Genomic DNA, 18,264 nt, shown 5'->3' with positions numbered 1-18,264 from the left:
AAAATGCAGGATCTGAAAAAGAGAGACTGGCACCCTGGATGAGGTAGGAGTCACAGAGATGGGGGAAAGTGGACATGCTTGAGATTATTTGGGAAGAAGAGCCCGAGTCGTGGTAATGTCCCAGATGTGGGTAAGGAATAGTGAGCAAGAAGAAAATGTCAAGTACCCTTGCAGGTGTCCGGAACAGAAGCTGACAGAGATTGGCCCCACTCTCTGAGCTGGGGAACACTGGTGAGGAACGTGTGCTCATGGAGGTGGGTGTGGAGCAGAAGTTCAGTTTTGTGTGCTGGGTTTGAAATGCTGGTGGAAAATCCTACGGAGATGCTGAGTTGGCAACTGGATGGATGTCACCAGTGATACTGATGAAAGCTCTTTCAGCGGAATGGTAGGTTTGGAAGCCAAATAAAGGTGAGACAAGGAGAAGCCACCAAGAGCGTGGTAGCTGGAGGGAGGGTTGCTAGAGTGGATTCTTGAGATTTTTAAGCTTACAGAAACTATGGCATGGTAAGAGCCAATGGGAAGGCTCTGGACAGCAGGGGTGGCTAAGAAGGGTGGCATACCATTAGGCCACCAGCAGGAAGCTACCTTTGCTGGTAATCAGGGAAAGTGAGACAATGGGGACAAGACTAATTGGGAGGTTCATTTTGATGGCTTTTATTTTCTCTGCAGCCATCACGGGAGAGGAAGTCACTCAGGTATCCCCATGGTACTGGAACTCCTTTGGGGCAGGAAGGGGCCACACTGGCCTTAGTGTTGTATACCCAGGGCCCAGCACAGGGAGTACAGGCCACAGAGCAGTGAGGAATGAAGGCAACTCCAAATGGCAGATAGGCCCTGACAGCATCCTTGCTTTCCTGGAAAAAGTGATGCGGGTCCCCACTAGCCTCCTGGATGCCTACAGAGGCAAGCAAGCCCATTTTCCCACCAGCCTCCCACTACATGGACACCCAGCTGGGCCTGAACGGCTCCTTGTGACCACAAATGGCTGGTGGCTGCTGGACCTTCTCACTTCCCAGGCTGCAGTCATCACTCCACTCGCTTGTCCATTCATCCTTCCAAAGGCACATTGATTCATCCACCCATCCACCCGCACACGCGTCTCCCTCCAGAATTCACTCTTTCACGTATTCACCGACTCCTCGGCTGCTTGACCTCTCATGGACTCACCATGCACCTTCTCAGATACTCAGCCATTGAGCATACCCTTCCTAGAGTCTGCTCTGTGCAGAGACCAAGGCTGACAGTGATCCTGCCTCCCAGGAGCTCAGTCTAGATGAGGGAAAGACGCATACTCAACCTACACATCGAAACGTGATCACGAAAGTGCACAGGTAGTAAGGTTTGAGGTTACACACTCTCTAGTACAGAAGCAGTAGAGTCCCACACCACAGCTTGGGCCAGACTACAGAAGGTACAGGGGTGACATTCACACCGCCCAAAGCATATAGCAAAGGGGGAAGGTCAGCAGAGAAGGCAATGATCAAATCCACTCATACCTTGTCGGGGAGGGTGTAAAACAAGAGAAATAGTAGTGAACTAATATTAAACTTAATTATTTCACACAGGAAAAATCAGAGAATACTCTCTCATTTTTTACCATAGAGAAATATGGATGAAGGCATGGTTTTTAAAAAACTGAAATGTAAGCACCAAGAAACTTAGAGGATGGTGTGTACTTTCTGAATCACTAGAGAAAATTAAAGAAAAATGTACTCTTTATAACAAAATGTACTCTATATAGCAGGAAACAAAGAATAAAAAAAAAGCATTAAGTACATTTTTTTAAAACCCAAAAATGACAATCAAGGGGGAAAACTATAAATGGATTTCATGCCCTTTAAAAAAGATTCTCAATTAGGGTCAAAAGCCTCAAATCCAAACTATATGCTGTCTACAGACTCTATTGAGTCACACTTTAAATAAATGAAGTCAAAAAATTTCAAAGTCAAGGGATGGCACAGATAAATAGGAAAGCCTCAATTTTCATGCATGTGATGTTCAGGCAGCCCACACGATCATGCACCGACATCTCAAAACCACAAAATTTACACAGCAGCTGACTGCCAGCAAGCAGCTCCCTCTCAGTGATGCCCCGGTTTTGCATATACAGCAATTTGTTCAATTTGTTAGAGCAATTATTTAAATATTTCATTGCAGAGGATTTCAAAGGGTATTCTGAGGGGCATCTGGGGTCCCACGTAGCACTATAAGAAGGGTGCCAGCACCCACAGCTTGGGGTCACTGCTGAGCTCCCAACACAACAGCTCTGATCTATTTTACTTATAGGGCCTCTGGGTAATACTTGGTCAGAATAAAGGGTTTGGCTGCATTTGAAAAACAATATTTAATTACATATAGCACTTATTGTTTTATAAATAAGTGGAAAATGGAAAAGAAATAAAATTGCTGATACCTGTGGTAAGAGCATAGATCTCATACATTCTTGAGAAATTAAGACAAACATGGAAATCATTAGGAAGACCCAATGCAGCCAATCTTTAGCCTCAATAATTGAATTTAAGGCAGTCAACTGAGTGTATGAAAAGAATAAAACTAAAGAACATCCATGGAATCTTACAAATTGCCTGAAAAGGTACAGAATATTGATCTCTCAAGGAGCAGAATTCTTTGGAACATGCAAGTTTCCAATTCAACTTTCAAATAACACTTCGCCTTCATTACAGGCTTCCAGAAACAATCATATGAGAACATAAGGTTACCTAACCTAAAGTGGAACGCAAATGAAAAGAAAACAGATATGCTTCTGCAATTTCAAATCATTTAACTTGTTGATGAAAACCACCTCTCAGAGAAGGAAAGTACAATCCACAACAATGATACAGCATTTATAAACATTGACATTAGAAGTAAAAAAGCATCCAAAAACAGAGAAAAAAATAGAAACTCAGTTTCCAGAAACCTCTCAGTCCTAAAGATATCAAAGATGCAAAAAGTAAATAATAAAGATACCATAAATCTAGAAGCAACATCATAGTTAACAGAAAATGAGAAATCAGGAAAAGATGATCATTTAATCAATAATAGGTTATATTGTCCAAAAAGCTCTAACCAATGTAATAAAACAAATAAAAATTAGATAAATTTTATAAGCTATTAGAATGAGATTGAAACTATGCTTATTATAGATTAAATAATTTGTTACTAAAAAAAAAAAAACCCCAAAGAATCAACTGAAAAGCTAATAAAACCAAATGTCTGTACATCGAAATCTATACCCTATAAATAGTATTATCTTACTGTTAAAGGTCCATGAAGCATTTAAAAAATTGATAATATTATGCGCAAAATTTATCAATAAATTCCTCCAAAGTAGAATTTATATATCCATTTGCTGTAGCCACAATAAAATATAATCGCAATTGGATAAAAATGTATAAGCAACACACACCCCAAAAAATTACAATTTAAAAAATAAGCTCTACTTTTGCACATTTAATTCAGATAATCATTTCTTTTAAGCACAAGAAGAAATGAAAAGCATAATCACAAATATTTTAATATATTGAAAAGGCTACATATTAAAACTTATGAAGTGCAGTCAAAATTGCAACCAGAGGCAAATTCATACCATGAAATGCTTTCATTATTAAAGAAGAATAACAATAAGGGATATATGGACAAATCCATAAAACAAGATTAAGAAAAGCAGGAGCAAGAAATCAGTAAAGATAAAGGCAGATATCATTAAATGTGAACACACGTACACACACACACACAAAGCAGTTGAATTTAGAGATTATGCCAAGAACTGATTCTTTGAAAAACCTCTATAATAGACACTCCTCTAGCTAATATAATAAAAAGAGATAAAGTATGCACACACAAAATTAAGAATAGCAAAGGTGATATAATCATAGAAATAGATGAAAATTCTATTATAAAAGAATACCATTTACAAATATGCTAATAAACTTTTAAATATTGGAAAAATAGATTATTTTCTAGGATTAATAATAGCTAATAATAATAATAATAATGCACACTTACTATATGGCAGACACAGTGCAAGGTACTTTATCTCTTAATCCTCACAGTGACCCTCTTAGGGTCCTGTTAGGCTCTCATTTTACCCATTTAACAAAAGGGAAAACTAAGAATTAGGAAAGAGACAGTTTTCCCAATATCACATGGGAAATGACAAAGCAAGAACTTGAACCCAATTTGTCTGATTCCATTGACAGCATATTTAAACACAGAGCTATATTTAAAATAGAAGCAAAAATTCTAAAGATGTAGACAATCTAAACAGTTCAATAAATACAGAAGAGATAGAAAATGTTGTCAAAGACTTATTTCAGAAAAGTCACATAGATAAGTCCTTTCAAGCTTTTATGCAATAGATCATTCAAATGATGTACATATGGTACAGAATATAGAAAAAGATGAAATGTTCCCTAATTCATTTTACAAAGCCAGCATAACTTTGACACCAAAATCCAACAACAAATAGGTTTGAAAAATCAGAAATGACATACAAGTGAAGAAAATCTTGCAGTATATTAAAAGAATAATACACCATAATTAAGGAGACTTTGATTCAAAAGTGTCTCAAAGTTATGAAACATTATTATAATTCACTGTACCAACAGGTCAATGAAGAAAAACAACACAAACATCGCTACAGATATCAAAAAAGCATCTCATAAAATTCTAAATCCATTCCTGATTTTAAAATCATATATGAACTAGGAATAAATACTTTATTAGCATTATAAAAAACATCTAGACTAAAAACTTAATTTGTAATCATAGTTAACAGTGAACTAGAAACAAGACAAGATTTTCATTACCAACAATTTTAATGTCTTAGAAGATCTAGCCAATGCTTTAAGACAAGAAAGAGAAATAGACAAGACAAATATGAAAAAGAGATAAAATTTGCATTTTATAGATACAAATGACTTTACCTAAAAATTCCAAAGCACTCAACTAAAACATTGCAGAACAAATAAGTCCTCAGTGAGACAAACAATAACAATGAATATACAAACACTTCCCTATATACCAGTAATAACCAGTTAGAAAATATAAGGAAAATGGGTCAAATTCACAATGAAACTAATACTTAATTCCTTGAAATAAACTTAATACAAAATATCATGCAAAACCTAAGTATTGGAAAATTTCAATTATCTTCAAATTAATTTACAATTTGACAAAATTTCACAGAAAATCCACAAGGAGTGTTTTTAACTTTACAGTACCACTGAAGTGCATCTGAAAGAATAAACAAATGAGACTAACCAAGAAAATGCTAAAAAATAAGAATCTAAAAAATAAGAATGAAGGAAGACTATTGCTATTGAATAATAACACATTATAACAATACAATATATTTAAACAAAGCAATACTGGTGTAAAAATAGACAAACCAAGAGAATAATAGAAAGCCAGAATAACAGCCAAAACTATAAAAGTATATAGCATGTGATAAATGTGAAAATGGGACAAGTACTTATTTCTCACAATAATTAAATTGATAGATTAAAGATTCAAATATAAAAGATGAAATCATGAAAGAACTATAAAAAAATGAAAGTGACTATATGAGTTCAGTTTGGGAAAGTCCTTCAGAAACAAAAAGGAAAATGCAAATGAGGAAACTACAAGAAAAACTTTGTGATAGATGTTTAGAACATAATTTTTAAAATGAAAAATACAAAGCTCCATGAACGAAATGGAGTGACAAATGAAAAACAGGGAGAAAAACCATTGGTAACATATGATAGAAAAAGAGCTACAGTCTTTGTTAAAACAGTCTCACGAGACAAAACAGAAGATGAACACACCAATATAGAGAAGTGGATAAAGGACTTTTCAGGTCAATGTGCTGAACTGAACGTGGATGTTTGCCTGCCCTCCCTCTTGAAACTGTGGTACGTGAGAGCAAAGAAAGTTTCATTTCAAGCAGAAGCACACAAGGGACAAAGACAAGACACGAGTGGTAGCTGATACAGACCCAGGAAAACTGGATCCTGAACTGGGAGTGAGGAAAGGTGAAAGAAAGCCCAGTGTATTCAATGGAGACTACAGAAACGTCAAAAATTTGCAGCACTGGGTACCTCTGGACGTGGCAGGCAAAGTGAGGCCTAAGCAACATGAATTCACTCAAAGTCTGTCCATGAAGGTATGTCCTAAATTCTTCACCTACTATGCAGAGCCCTCCCCAATCCTGAGAAAAAACTGAAAAGAGATTACTTGAAGAAGGCAAAGCAGAGGTTTCTGGAGCAGAGGCAGCAGGTGCACTGGAGAGCAAGGATTCTAAACCAAAAGGAAGAAGAAGGCAAAATCTCACAAGGTGGATGTTGAGACCCCAATGTCCCTTCACAAACCTTCCTGAGCACCAGCAGCCAGACATATACTCTCTAGGCCAGAAACTAAAAAATTTGGGGGGGGACAGTCTGAAAGAAAAGACATTCCCTAATGGAAAGACCAGATAGTTCACTCTACGACAAAGCCCATCATTCACAAGGCCTAACCACATGTTGAGAGCTTCCAAACAGTTCCTTAATGTGTGTGTGTGTTATCTATATATCTATCTCCACTCATCATCAGAGAGTTGAGCAAGTTAGAGACGTACACATCTGAAAGAAAGAAAAAAGAAAAGAAAAGCTTGGAGACTCTAGGGAGAAGAAAATTTCAGAAAACCTATCATTAATATTATCAGTGATATAAAAGAAGCAATTTCACTTATGAAACAAATATTATTGAATAATATGTAAAGTACAATTAAAAATTAAATATTAGAGATATGAAAGTAGAACTGAAGATAAGTTAAAAGATAAAGATCAGGAAATCTCTTAGAAAGAGAACAAAGAAATTAAGAGTCAAAAATTAAAAGTCTAAAATTAAATATTAAAAATATTAGAGAATCAGTCAAAGAGGTCCAAAATACAAGCAATATAAGTGCCAGAAAGAGAAAACAGATTTGTCCAAAAAACATTTCTAGAACTGAAGGGCACCAGTTTTCAGATCAAAAGGCTCTAATTAAATGGATGAACACAGATCTAAATCAACACACAAAACCATGCAATTTGAAAACACTGGACCAGGACAATGAAAAAATCGTGTAAGTTCCAGAAAAGAAGAAAAAAAGATCATTTACAAGGGATGTTCTCATCAGAAAGGCTTAAGACTTCTTACCAGTGGCACTAGAAGCTAGAAGACAATAATTTATGCTTTCAAAATCTGAGCCCTGCCCCCCTCCAAAAAGAAGGCTTTCAAATTATTAATTCTATACCCAGCCAAACTATCAATGTCAGCTTGGACTAGACATTTTCCTTACTAGAAGCTAGAAGACAATAATTTATGCTTTCAAAATCTGAGCCCTGCCCCCCTCCAAAAAAAAAGGCTTTCAAATGATTAATTCTATACCCAGCCAAACTATCAATGTCAGCTTGGACTAGACATTTTCCTGTTCACATGTGAAAGGTCTCCAAAAATATGCCTCCAGTAAATCCTGTCTCCTAAAACTACTAGAGGATATGCTCCAGCAAAACAGAGGAGTAAACCCAAAAGCAGGATAATATGTGATCTATAAATTAAGGAATCCACCCAAAGAGTGAGGATCGAGAGAATCCCCAGAAGGAAAATGAGGCAGGGATGGTGGCAGGAAGCCTAAAGATCAACCCACCCATAAGGAAACAGGCACAAAGACTTCAGGAAGAGGTTTCCTCAAAAAGACAGAACACACTTAAAAAGAAAAAAACAACTAATGTGTTTGAATATATTGAGAAGCTTGGGATAATTGTGAGCTAAGGTCATAAAAAAAATAACCAACCAAAGAGAAAAAAAATAAACAAATAAAGAAAACACAAGATAACCTACAGAGGAAAATAAAGTTGTGAAGGAGAGGTAAATAACCATAGGACCACACTGTTCAGCTTTCAAAAGAGTTTACACTCTTACAATAAACTCTGAATATTGATTAAACCAGAACTATAAATATATTGAGAGGATGGCTCACAAAAGCCAAGGGTATATGTAAAAGAGAATTACATTTCTACAGTTGAAAAGTCAAGATAGTGCCCAAGCTGAAAAAAAAAAAAAAGAAAAAGAATATCAAAAAGTAGAAAAATAAGGATGTTGCTTAGAAATACGGATGTAAATGTCAAGAGAATCAGTTAAAGGAGTTAAGAGCTGTTGCTTCCACGAAAAGAGAATTACATTTCTACAGTTGAAAAGTCAAGATAGTGCCCAAGCTGAAAAAAAAAAAGAAAAAGAATATCAAAAAGTAGAAAAATAAGAATGTTGCTTAGAAATACGGATGTAAATGTCAAGAGAATCAGTTACAGGAGTTAAGAGCTGTTGCTTCCGCTGAGCAGAAAATCAGCGTAGTTGGGAGGGCTGGAGGGCTAATGTTTCTGCAACAATCTTAAAGAACTATTTGACTCTTAAAAGGATGCAAATGCATGACTTTGACAAAAATAAAAACTAAATGAAAAATGAAAAATGCAAACAACCAGAACTGGCAATTCAGATACAAATAACCAAAAAAGATAAGGGGAAAATGTTCTTTATCACAGGTAATAAAAGAATAAAATGGGGTGTTTGACAAATTGCCAAAGGTTAAAAACCTTGATAATTCCCAGAGAAACAGACATTTTTCAAACTATTTCTGAGAATGTTAAGTTGGTACAAAGTTTACAGCCATGAAATGCTCACACCTTGACACGACCACTTTTAGAACGGACAGCAGCAAACAAATGAGAGACACAGCTGAAGAAGCACAGAGATGCTCAACCCTACTTACACAGTCCAGCGTTTAAATGCATCTGAATACCCAATAAAAGCAAACCAATTAAACAAAGCACGATATAGTCATTTGCTAGAATACCATGTTGCCATTAAAAAGCACAAGCTAGAAAATTTCTTAATGGCATTAGAAAATGTTCAGGATATAAAGTTATGTGAAAAAAAATAGATGACAATGACACACACACAGTTTATGGTGGAAAACAAAAGACCAGAGACTGGTCACCACAGTGTTGGCGGTGGTCATCTTTGACTGGCAGCGCTGGGGAGATTCTTATTCTCCCATTTCCTCTTTTCAATATTTATAAGCTTTTACAATAAACATGTATTTCTTTTTCAAAGAGAAAAAAAATTTTTAAAAAATTAAGACGTGTGATGAATTTTAGTTATTAGCTTAGGGCCTTTTATGGGAAAAACCCACATGGCTCCTGCTGATTGCATTCTCCATTGCAGCAGTGAGTTCACAGAATGCAATCGTCTGCATAATTTTTAAAAGGGACTTTGGGCAGGTAACTGTGAACCCCAAATCAAGCTGCCAGAAACGACTTTGGGGTCTGGTCAGCTGCAAAGTCAACATGACCCCCAACACTTGGGTGGGACAGGAGATGAGGAACTTCTCTGGCCGGCCCTGCCCTCCAGAAAAGCAGCTGCCAGGAATGACCCAGCCTCTGCTTGCTAATGTTCCAAGTGGGAAGTTCATGCATTCTGGCCCCTCTATGAGGCCATCCCATGTGCTCCTGCCCTGTCAAAAGCTCATCTTTGATCATCTATATCCTTTCTACCATTTAAATGAAGTGTGACCCTTAGTCGCAGTTACACAGGTGTCTTAGATGTAACCAGAAACAAAGAGCTCACCCAGCCAAGTGAACGGTGCGCCCATCACAGTTGTCCAGTTGAGAAGCCTGATACTCAAGCAGCCACACCTCCACGGGCTCCATGCAGAAGGACCTTCCAGGACAAGAGAGGCCAGTCACTAAACAAAACCCAACATGTTCAAGCATCTGTCTGATCAACGGGGACAGGAGAGCTTCTAACATTCATTAAGAGGGTACTTTGGAAATGGCCAGTTGGATCGGAGCCAGCTCCCGATCGACAGATGCTCCTAATTCAATGTGAAAAGGACGGCTATGGAATTAGGGAACAGGGAGTGATGTGTGGGGTACTTGACCAAGTCTGAAGTGGGGCTTGGGATGTCAGGGAGATCTTCAGAGAATGGTAGAGGTGATAGGAGGTGTGAATTGGGGAGTTACAAGAAATTCAGTAAGACTGGAGCAAGAGAGGAAGGGGAAAGGACATGGAACAGTAGGATAGGGTGTGGCTTGGTCCACCATGAGTTGGGACACTGTGGAGCCTGCAGAAGGTTTTAAGCAGGGGACTGAGAAAGCAAGCAGAGGGCTATGCAATTAGGCTGGAGAGAGAAGATGAGCCTGACCTCAGCAGGTCCATCTGGGAAGGAAGTGAGGAGGAGGGATGGAGGATGTTCCTGATGTAGCAGCAACAGCACCTGGTGGAGGAGAGAAGGGAGGTAGATGGCCTCGGCTTCAGGACTAGCAGAGCCGTTCTTGAGATAAAGGAACACAGCGGGGTGTACAGGTCTGGTCAAGTAGATCAACGCACTCAGGTTTACACTAGTCGACTAACTGCTATTATTACTATTATTGTCTTCAAGCTCAGATAAACATAGAATTGGACAGATTACAGTCTATAATGCCAGCCAACCCTGCCGCATGAATGGGTATTTCATTTTATTATTCTCACTTAACATTTTAAGGATTTAGTGCCCATCCACAAGCCCACCCTCCAACCTGAGCTAGAGCACTAACATAACTTACATCCACCTGGGCCTGCTCCCTGGGCTGGATCAATGCTCTGTGCAGTCTGGTGGGCAAAGGGTGCTGCCTGCAGGCTCCTCCACTGGAGGCCCAATGAATCTGCCCCAGTCCCGGATCCAGGAGCTGTGCTCAGGCGTACTCACTGCCTTGCTCAGATCAGTGTCGTTAAGGCTACGCCATTCATGGTCTGACAGTTGACCTCAGCCAGGCCATCCCTGCTGTAAAAGAAATGGGCTGGTATCAACAGATGGGCACCAACTGAGGCTCTTGCTGAGGTCAAGGGAGCAGGAATTGGGAGCAGGTGAACGCCAAAGGCAAGGCTCTGGGGTGGCCAGAGGGAGACACCTGCAGCCACCCCCAAGGAAGGAGAGAGAATTGCACCAGGCCACACCAGGAGGGAGCTCCAGGCTCTGCAGCCCTTATGTTCTGGGGATTTTGAAACATGCTATTTGGGACAACTGTCAGGAGCAGGAAGGGAGTTTTCCAGATGCTTCGCTTTAGGGCTTTATGAAAGGTCACCAAATTGGTAAACTTGGCCAGGAAAGTTTGTTAGGCTCTTTCGTACTGATGAGCAAACTGTAAACGTGTGCCGCGGTGCTCTCAGTTCTGAAACCTCTCACAAGAAATAGGCCCTGGCCTCCAATCTCATAGGTGGGGGACAAGAGACACCCGGGCCCTGCATACAGCATGCCCCACTGCTGCAAACTCTCGAGCCCCCGGGCGCCCCAGGCAAGGCAACCAGCACGAGCGGGCTTTCTATGCTCATCTGGGCTTTGGTTTCCTTCTCTGTAAGGGGGGCTGATGACATGCCCCGCAACACCAAGGGCTTCAGTGAAGTGGCAAGTGTAGCCACATGTGCTGACTCAGCCAGTGGTGAGGAAGCAGGTGGGCTGTGCAGGGTGGGCAAGGGCATCTCCTGCCTTCATTTCTGGCTTACAACAGCCCGTTCCTTCGGCCCCAGTTGCACCCCAGAGAGTTGCTACCATCTAGCGAGGCCTTGTTTTCCCCCAGTCCCCAGCCCTTGTTACATCCCCCACCCCACGTAATCTTCCTCAGAATACAAATCCAAACGCAGGCCACATAACTATAGTCCCTGAGAAAGAATAGGGGAGAGAAAGAGCTACAGGAGGAGAAGCCGGGAGGCCCATAAAGTGACCGCATCCACTTTAAGGAGGGTCCCGCCCGTCTTCTATGACCTCAGAGCAAATGCTGTTGGCCTTTCAGAACCTCCCCCACACTTCAAATATGGCTTCTCCAAGTCTGATGAGCACCCACCAGCTGAGTAAAGAGCTGAGCCAAAGAATATGAGGCCACAGTTCTCCAGGGTGGTAAATATTTGGGTATGTGGCCTGCAAAGCAGTGGGATTTGGGGGGGAGGGATGAGGGGACAGTGCAAAGGGTATGTATAGCAAGGCTGGTCATGAATAGGTGAGGGTAGGGGCCTAGAGTTGAAGGGAAGCAGCAAGGGGACCCTGGGATCAGAGGGAGTTGGGCCAGCAGCCCGTCATGAAGTCTGAGCTCTGGCCAGGGTTTCCCCAGAAAACCCCACAGGAGGGCCAGGAGCCCAGTGGCACCTGGGGGGCAGCAGAGGTGAGGGGGCAGCTGAGGAAAGGAAGGCTACAGCAGGGACACATGTGTTTAGGCCTGACTTTGTCCCCTCTGGGCAGCCACCAGCAGCCCCAGGGCGTAGGGTGCTGGCAGGGGTCACCAGCTGCTGCTACCAGAAACATCTGTCAGGGATGGGGTCTGACTCCACCAAAAGAGCAGGGCCGTCTTTTATTTTATCATGTTCAAAAAACATGCACTGGTAGGAGAAGCCTCAGATCTGGGGGAAAATAATATATCACCAGCTGGCCCCAAAATTAGGAGTGAGGACCAAGGGCCTGGAAGGATGGGGTGAAGGAGAGTTGGGATCAGAGTCCAATGGAGAGAAATCTTTTCTCTCTCCAGTGGCCAACATGGTGATGGCAGGGATTTGTGTCATCGTCCCTTTTCCCATTTGAGAGATGGGGAAACTGAGGCTGACCTCGGCCATCACTGGCTCCAGCCTAAGGCTCAGATGAAGGGAAGGAGGAGAAGGTCACGGGGGGACACTGAGGTCCCGTTTGAGCCTGGGCAGCAGAGGAGGGAATAAGCAGGCAAGCGTGGCCGGGATTCCTCACACGCAGGACCATGTGCACTCTCCATGGCGGGCAGAGGCCATGTGCTCACTATTAGTACAGAATCAACGAATGAAACTTACTTCCCTTTGGGCCGGCCCGGTGGCGCACTGGAGAGTGCACCGCTTGGGAGTGCGGCGGTGCTCCCGCCGAGGGTTCGGATCCCATGTGGTGACCGGTTCCCGCTCACTGGCTGAGCGTGGCACGGGCGCAACACTGAGGGTTGCGATCCCGTTGCCGGTCCCCGGTGCAGGCGTGACACCGAGGGTTGTGATCCCGTTACCAGTCAGTATAAAAAGACAAAAAGGAAAAAAAAAAAAGAAACTTACTTCCCTTTTGCAGATGAGGGTTCTGGTGGGTACTCCAAGGACATACACTGGTATCTTTCCTGGCAGAGATAAGAAGAAAGAAGTCAAGGAGAACAAGAGACCACAAATCCCCTGTCCAAGGGGCAGTCCAGGGCCTGTGTCCACTCCCTAAGGACAGCAGGACAGTGGGACAGCCAGTCATAAGGGTGAACCCTATGTTTCTACCCCTCCTGCCCTCCACGTCTATGACCCTCAGTCCTTGCTCTGCGTGGCAAGTGCCCAATGAGGAGAAGACGAGATGCCCACAAATAGCAGTGGACATTGAGTCAGAGCTGCCTGGGATGGACCATGGCCCTGATGGGACCTGGGGCATAGCATTGCCCTGCTGATGCTTCAGTGTCCTGGTCTGCACAATGTGGAACTGATGTCACCTGCCTAGGGACACTGCCCGGATGAGAGGGGGAACTCTATGATCTCATCTCATTTCTTACTCTCCTCGACATCAGGCCCACAGGCTTAGTTCTCAATGCTGCTGCCCAAGAGGATGTGAGCTCCAGCCACCCAGTCCCTGAGCTGGGCTGGTGGCCACTGGACACCCTGTCCTCCTAGCCAGGGTCATAGCTCAGGTCCCATGCAGTGCTTGTATGCATACACTTGTCCCACTGATGTCAGGACCAAATCAAGTTCCTTTCTGGCTTCAGGAGGATTCGAGACTTCAGCCAAAAGCTTGAAGGAAGAGCTAACAAGGGTGACCGGGCTCGCTCCAGTTTCATCTGAGAAGCAAAACCGAACCGCGGAATTCTGTCTTGCAAACCATCAGCCTATTCTGTGACAGCCAAAGGTTTGTTTTCAATCTTCTCTTTCCTTCTTTGAGTGGAGGCCCCAGTGACCCCCACAAGCCAGACTCGGCTCTGGCCAGTGGCCACGGGGTTTCAAATTTTGAAAAGGGCCTTTTGGAAAATGCTCAGTTTCAAGCTCTCATCCGATTGCCCATATCCTGTTCAAACTTCCTGGGGGAGTGAGATTTATTTAAGAAAGGAATAAAATCTCTATGTTCATGCCATTGAGTGAAAACAATCTCCATCCCAGGCAATCTCAAGGATTAAGGTTACATGTCTATTAAGAAGTGGCAGGCGGAAGGCAAAGAGGACCTGGCTGGAGGAGGGGCCAGGCCTCAGCAATAACAAACTGTTCTTCCTCCATGCCACGGACCCCAGTCCTCTGCCAGGGATGTAATGTGTCTCCCAGTATGGCCTCACAATCATCCTTTTGTGCATTCACCCACCCCATCACTCAACCAGCATTCTCACTGATGGACATTTTCTGCACTGGACAGTGGGGTGTCTGAGGCACCCAGGACCGAGCACTCACAGCCAGGAAGCTCCAGGTCTGGCACAGGGGGCAGACACCTAAACAGATGATGGCCAAGCAACAGGAGATGTTTCTCATCAGAAGTCAAGTCCATGGTCATTCAGAGTGTGGGGTGATTGGTCCCACCTCTGGGAGGGAGGCAGGAAAAGTCCTGCAGCTATTGAGCAGTGTGAGGGGGTCCTCAGAGAGGAGGGTCAGAAGAAGAACACGCATGCGTCACAGAGATGCACGTGCATGTGGACTCGGGAGGATCTGCTGGATGGTGCACAGCTGCACAGGAGTGTGTGGTGGGAGGTGTGGCCGGAAGCCAAGCCATCAAGCCCCCGGCACCTTGGCCTCACAGTACTTATCACTGTTGTGATTAAATAATTTTGCCATGAATATTTGTTTAAAATGTAATTCCCACCCAAGACTTGGAGCTCTACAAGGGCAGAGGTGGTATCTGTCTTAATTCTTGCTATTTACCCAGCCTCTGCTCTGTAGAAAGGACCCAATATTTTTTTGAGTGTAATTCCCACCCAAGACTTGGAGCTCTACAAGGGCAGAGGTGGTATCTGTCTTAATTCTTGTTATTTACCCAGCCTCTGCTCTGTAGAAAGGACCCAATATTTTTTTGAGTAAATGAAAGAATGAACAAATGGCTAATTCAAATAACATGTCTTGATGCCTAGACCTTCCGGTGGGCTGTAAGGACACAAAAGGAAGACTCTGTCTTCAAGAAGTTCATAACCCTTTGAGAGAAATTGGCAGCTCTTAATTAACAATGTAATATTACATATGGGCTCTGTTGGGAGTATGGAGGAGGGATGGATGAATAAGAAAGGACAGATTTGAACAAAGGGACGTGGGAAGCTCAGGGAGAGACGAGGCACCGTGAACATATGAGAAGTGGTGACATTCGTGTTTGGCCTAGCTCAAGCCTGAGTAACGAGTGGGAAGTACCGGAAAAGTAAAGTTAATTCAAAGCTGCTGAAAGCCGTGAGGCTGGGATGCCTTATTTACCAAGGCATTCTGATTGAGTGAGAAGCTAACTCCTGGCTCCTGTATCTGCACACATTTACCAAGCAAATCTTACATTCCAGCCAAAAGCCCTGGGTGCTGATCTTGATGCCCAACCTCAGATTCAGAGGCCCCATGTGCCACCAACATGGTGTGAAGTCCTCTCATGAGGGGCTAGAGCTTGCCCTGATGGGAGATAGCCAACCTCCAAGAGTCAAAATTAGAGCCCCAGATGTCCAAAATCAAGAAGGGAGAGTTGACCTGATTTGGTCTGTAGTTGGAAGGCCGACGGCGTCAGTCCAGATCAAATCCTCATGGAGCAGAGGGCTGTATTCCAGGCCCGATGACTGAACACCAATCCGCAGACCTGAAGGAAAGTGCGAGGTGAGAAGTGAGAGTTGAAATCCCGGGTCAGGAACCAGCCAAGAGAGGAAGAGGAGTGGTCAGTGCTCGGCATACAGTGGGCGCTTAACACATATGTGTTGAAGGAAGGGGGAAGGGAGGGAAGATTGAGAGAGGGATGAGCACTGGGTCTCAGGCAAGCAACCCGCATACAGCAAAGGTGCTGCCAACTCACCTTTCCTGTTGTCTGTCCCTTGGTAGGAGGGCATGTCCTGCTGCCTTAAAGGTGTGTAGTCTGGACTGGCCTATCCCATGCAAAGTGGCAGTCTTCCCAGAACTTAGCTGAACTCTCCTGTCTTCTGGAACAGGAGAATTTGAGTATCACATCCATTTGGGAGCTTCTAAATGTACGCAGTTGAAATCACCAACTGTAGCTCCTTTGGGTGGGGATGGAGAATATTGGCATACAGCATTTTTGAGGTATCTATTTCCTCCCAGGTACACTATGTGCGTGACATGTATTATGTCATTTAAGGGCATTCTAATAAGTTCTTGTTAAACCACACAACAACCCAGCCAGGTAGGTATCACTATCCTCATCTAACAGACGAAGCTAAGGCTGAAGGTCGAGAAGCCTCTCATCAAATCCAAAGTCTCACCACAAGAATGAGGAAGAAGTCAGTTTGCTTGGAAAACGAAGGAGCAGGCCCATTCCCTGGAGGCATAAAAACAAGACCGGGTTATTTTCGATCTCCTGTCTTGGCAGAGACAAAGGTAGCTTTCGGGAAGACCGAAGGCTTCCATTCCACCACGCCAAGCCAGCGTTGCCCAAGGATGGGCCAATGTCCAGGGCAGTCAGAACTGCCAGTATCCTGTCTCCCTGTCTGGCACAGGGAGCTGGACTCCAGGGAGAATCTGGACTATGTAGGAGGACGCCACAGACCGTCTGACACACAACACGCTTCTCCAAAGCTCCCAGGGTGTTCTGAGGCAGGCCATCCGGGTTCCACAAAAGCACATGTATTTTTAGTTATTCGTTCATCCATTCAGCAATAATTTACGAGGCGCCTACAAGGCTCAGGGCTGGGCAGGCGCTAGGGAGATATAGAAGAATGTGACCCACTTCCTGGCCCCCAAGGCACATCAGTTTAGTGATGACATGTAAACAAATGCCCGTGACAGAGTAGAATGGGTGCTGTGGGTGAGGTATTTATGCTGTGGTATGAAGCTGGGGTGTGGCTACTCTCTTGGAACAGTCAGGGAAAGAGTCCCAGTGTGGGTTCATTCACTCACTGCCACACGCATTGAGAGCTGACTCATTTACTGACTTGCTGAGTCACTCATTCACTCATTCCTCTCCAGGGCAGTTAATTTGTTCCTTGATTACAGACTCATTCACTCAATAATTCATTCTTTTGTTCATTAACTGTAATATATTTATCCATCCACTTGCCTTTTTATTCACTCATGATTTGTTTTATTCACTGACTTTATTTACTCAGTTAATTGACTCAACCTTTTCCTCTTTCATTAATTTATTCATTTATTGCCTCGCTCATTCCTTGGCTTATTAATTAATTCATTATTTGGTTGCTCATTGACTCATCCAGTCATTGATTCATACACTGACTCACTAATTCACTTATTACCTCCTTACTAATTAACTTTCATTTATCCATTAATTCATAAATTCTCTCAGAAACACGCTCATTCGTTTACGCACTCATTTTTCATTTACTGACTCATTGGTCTGCTAGTCTTTTATTCATTCACTCATGTAGTATTTTACCACTTGCTCATTCACTTTTTGACTTTCTTACTTGCACAAAGACTTATCCACTCATTAACACACCATGCATTTATTCATTTGTTGATTTACTCATTAGTTCACTGTGAATCCATTCACTTCCTTGTGTACTCCTTCACACTTCATTCCTTCACTCATTCATTCCTTTGTTTACTCAAGGACTCGTTCATTCACTAACTCACTACTTGACTCATTCATTCTCTTATTCATTATTTATTCACCTAGTTATTCAACAAATGTTGGTTACATGTACTCTGTGTGCTAGGGACAAGTGGCAGAGCAGTGAATGAGAGGAGCATGATCCCAACATCACGGAGTTCACAGCCTGGTGAGTTTGTCATTGGCTCGGGAGTCAGCATTTCCGTAAACCATTGAAACTTAAGATGAAGCTGAGGGAATGTCTTCTGTGCTTCTGGAAAGCACACCTACTTGCCCCTATTATGCTGAATTGTTACCTCTATAAGGAGGTTTTCATCTAATCCCACAGAGCTACTTGATGACTGGAAGTAGATCAAATCCACATCTGAATGCCACACCCAACACAGGGTCTAACAAGGATTAGGGTCAGTACATGTTGAGCTCAAATTAATACCTTCATATCAGTTTATTTTAGCCCCCTCTCGGATACCAACTGACAGAAGATTAAAAATATGGGGTGTAGTGGCCTCCTA

General features: G+C 42.9%; 1 protein-coding gene across 1 annotated transcript in view; it reads right to left on the bottom strand.

Moving 5' to 3' along the window:
• The window catches only part of LOC103602474, a 59,449-nt gene extending 48,547 nt beyond the window's left edge, over nt 1-10,902 (bottom strand). Inside the window, exons 1-3 of the mRNA XM_008586877.1 lie at nt 10,608-10,902; nt 10,208-10,279; nt 9,631-9,723 (exon numbers count right to left, since the gene is read on the bottom strand). Of these exons, the coding sequence (XP_008585099.1) occupies nt 9,631-9,723; nt 10,208-10,279; nt 10,608-10,609 (167 nt within the window). The 5' untranslated portion in view covers nt 10,610-10,902. The remainder of the gene's footprint in view (nt 1-9,630; nt 9,724-10,207; nt 10,280-10,607) is intronic.
• Between the last annotated feature and the right edge of the window lie 7,362 nt (nt 10,903-18,264).

Source organism: Galeopterus variegatus, unplaced genomic scaffold (genome assembly GCF_000696425.1).
Source record: "Galeopterus variegatus unplaced genomic scaffold, G_variegatus-3.0.2 Scaffold4164, whole genome shotgun sequence".
Classification (NCBI taxonomy): Eukaryota; Metazoa; Chordata; class Mammalia; order Dermoptera; family Cynocephalidae; genus Galeopterus; species Galeopterus variegatus.
This window is presented reverse-complemented; position numbering and strand designations above follow the sequence as displayed.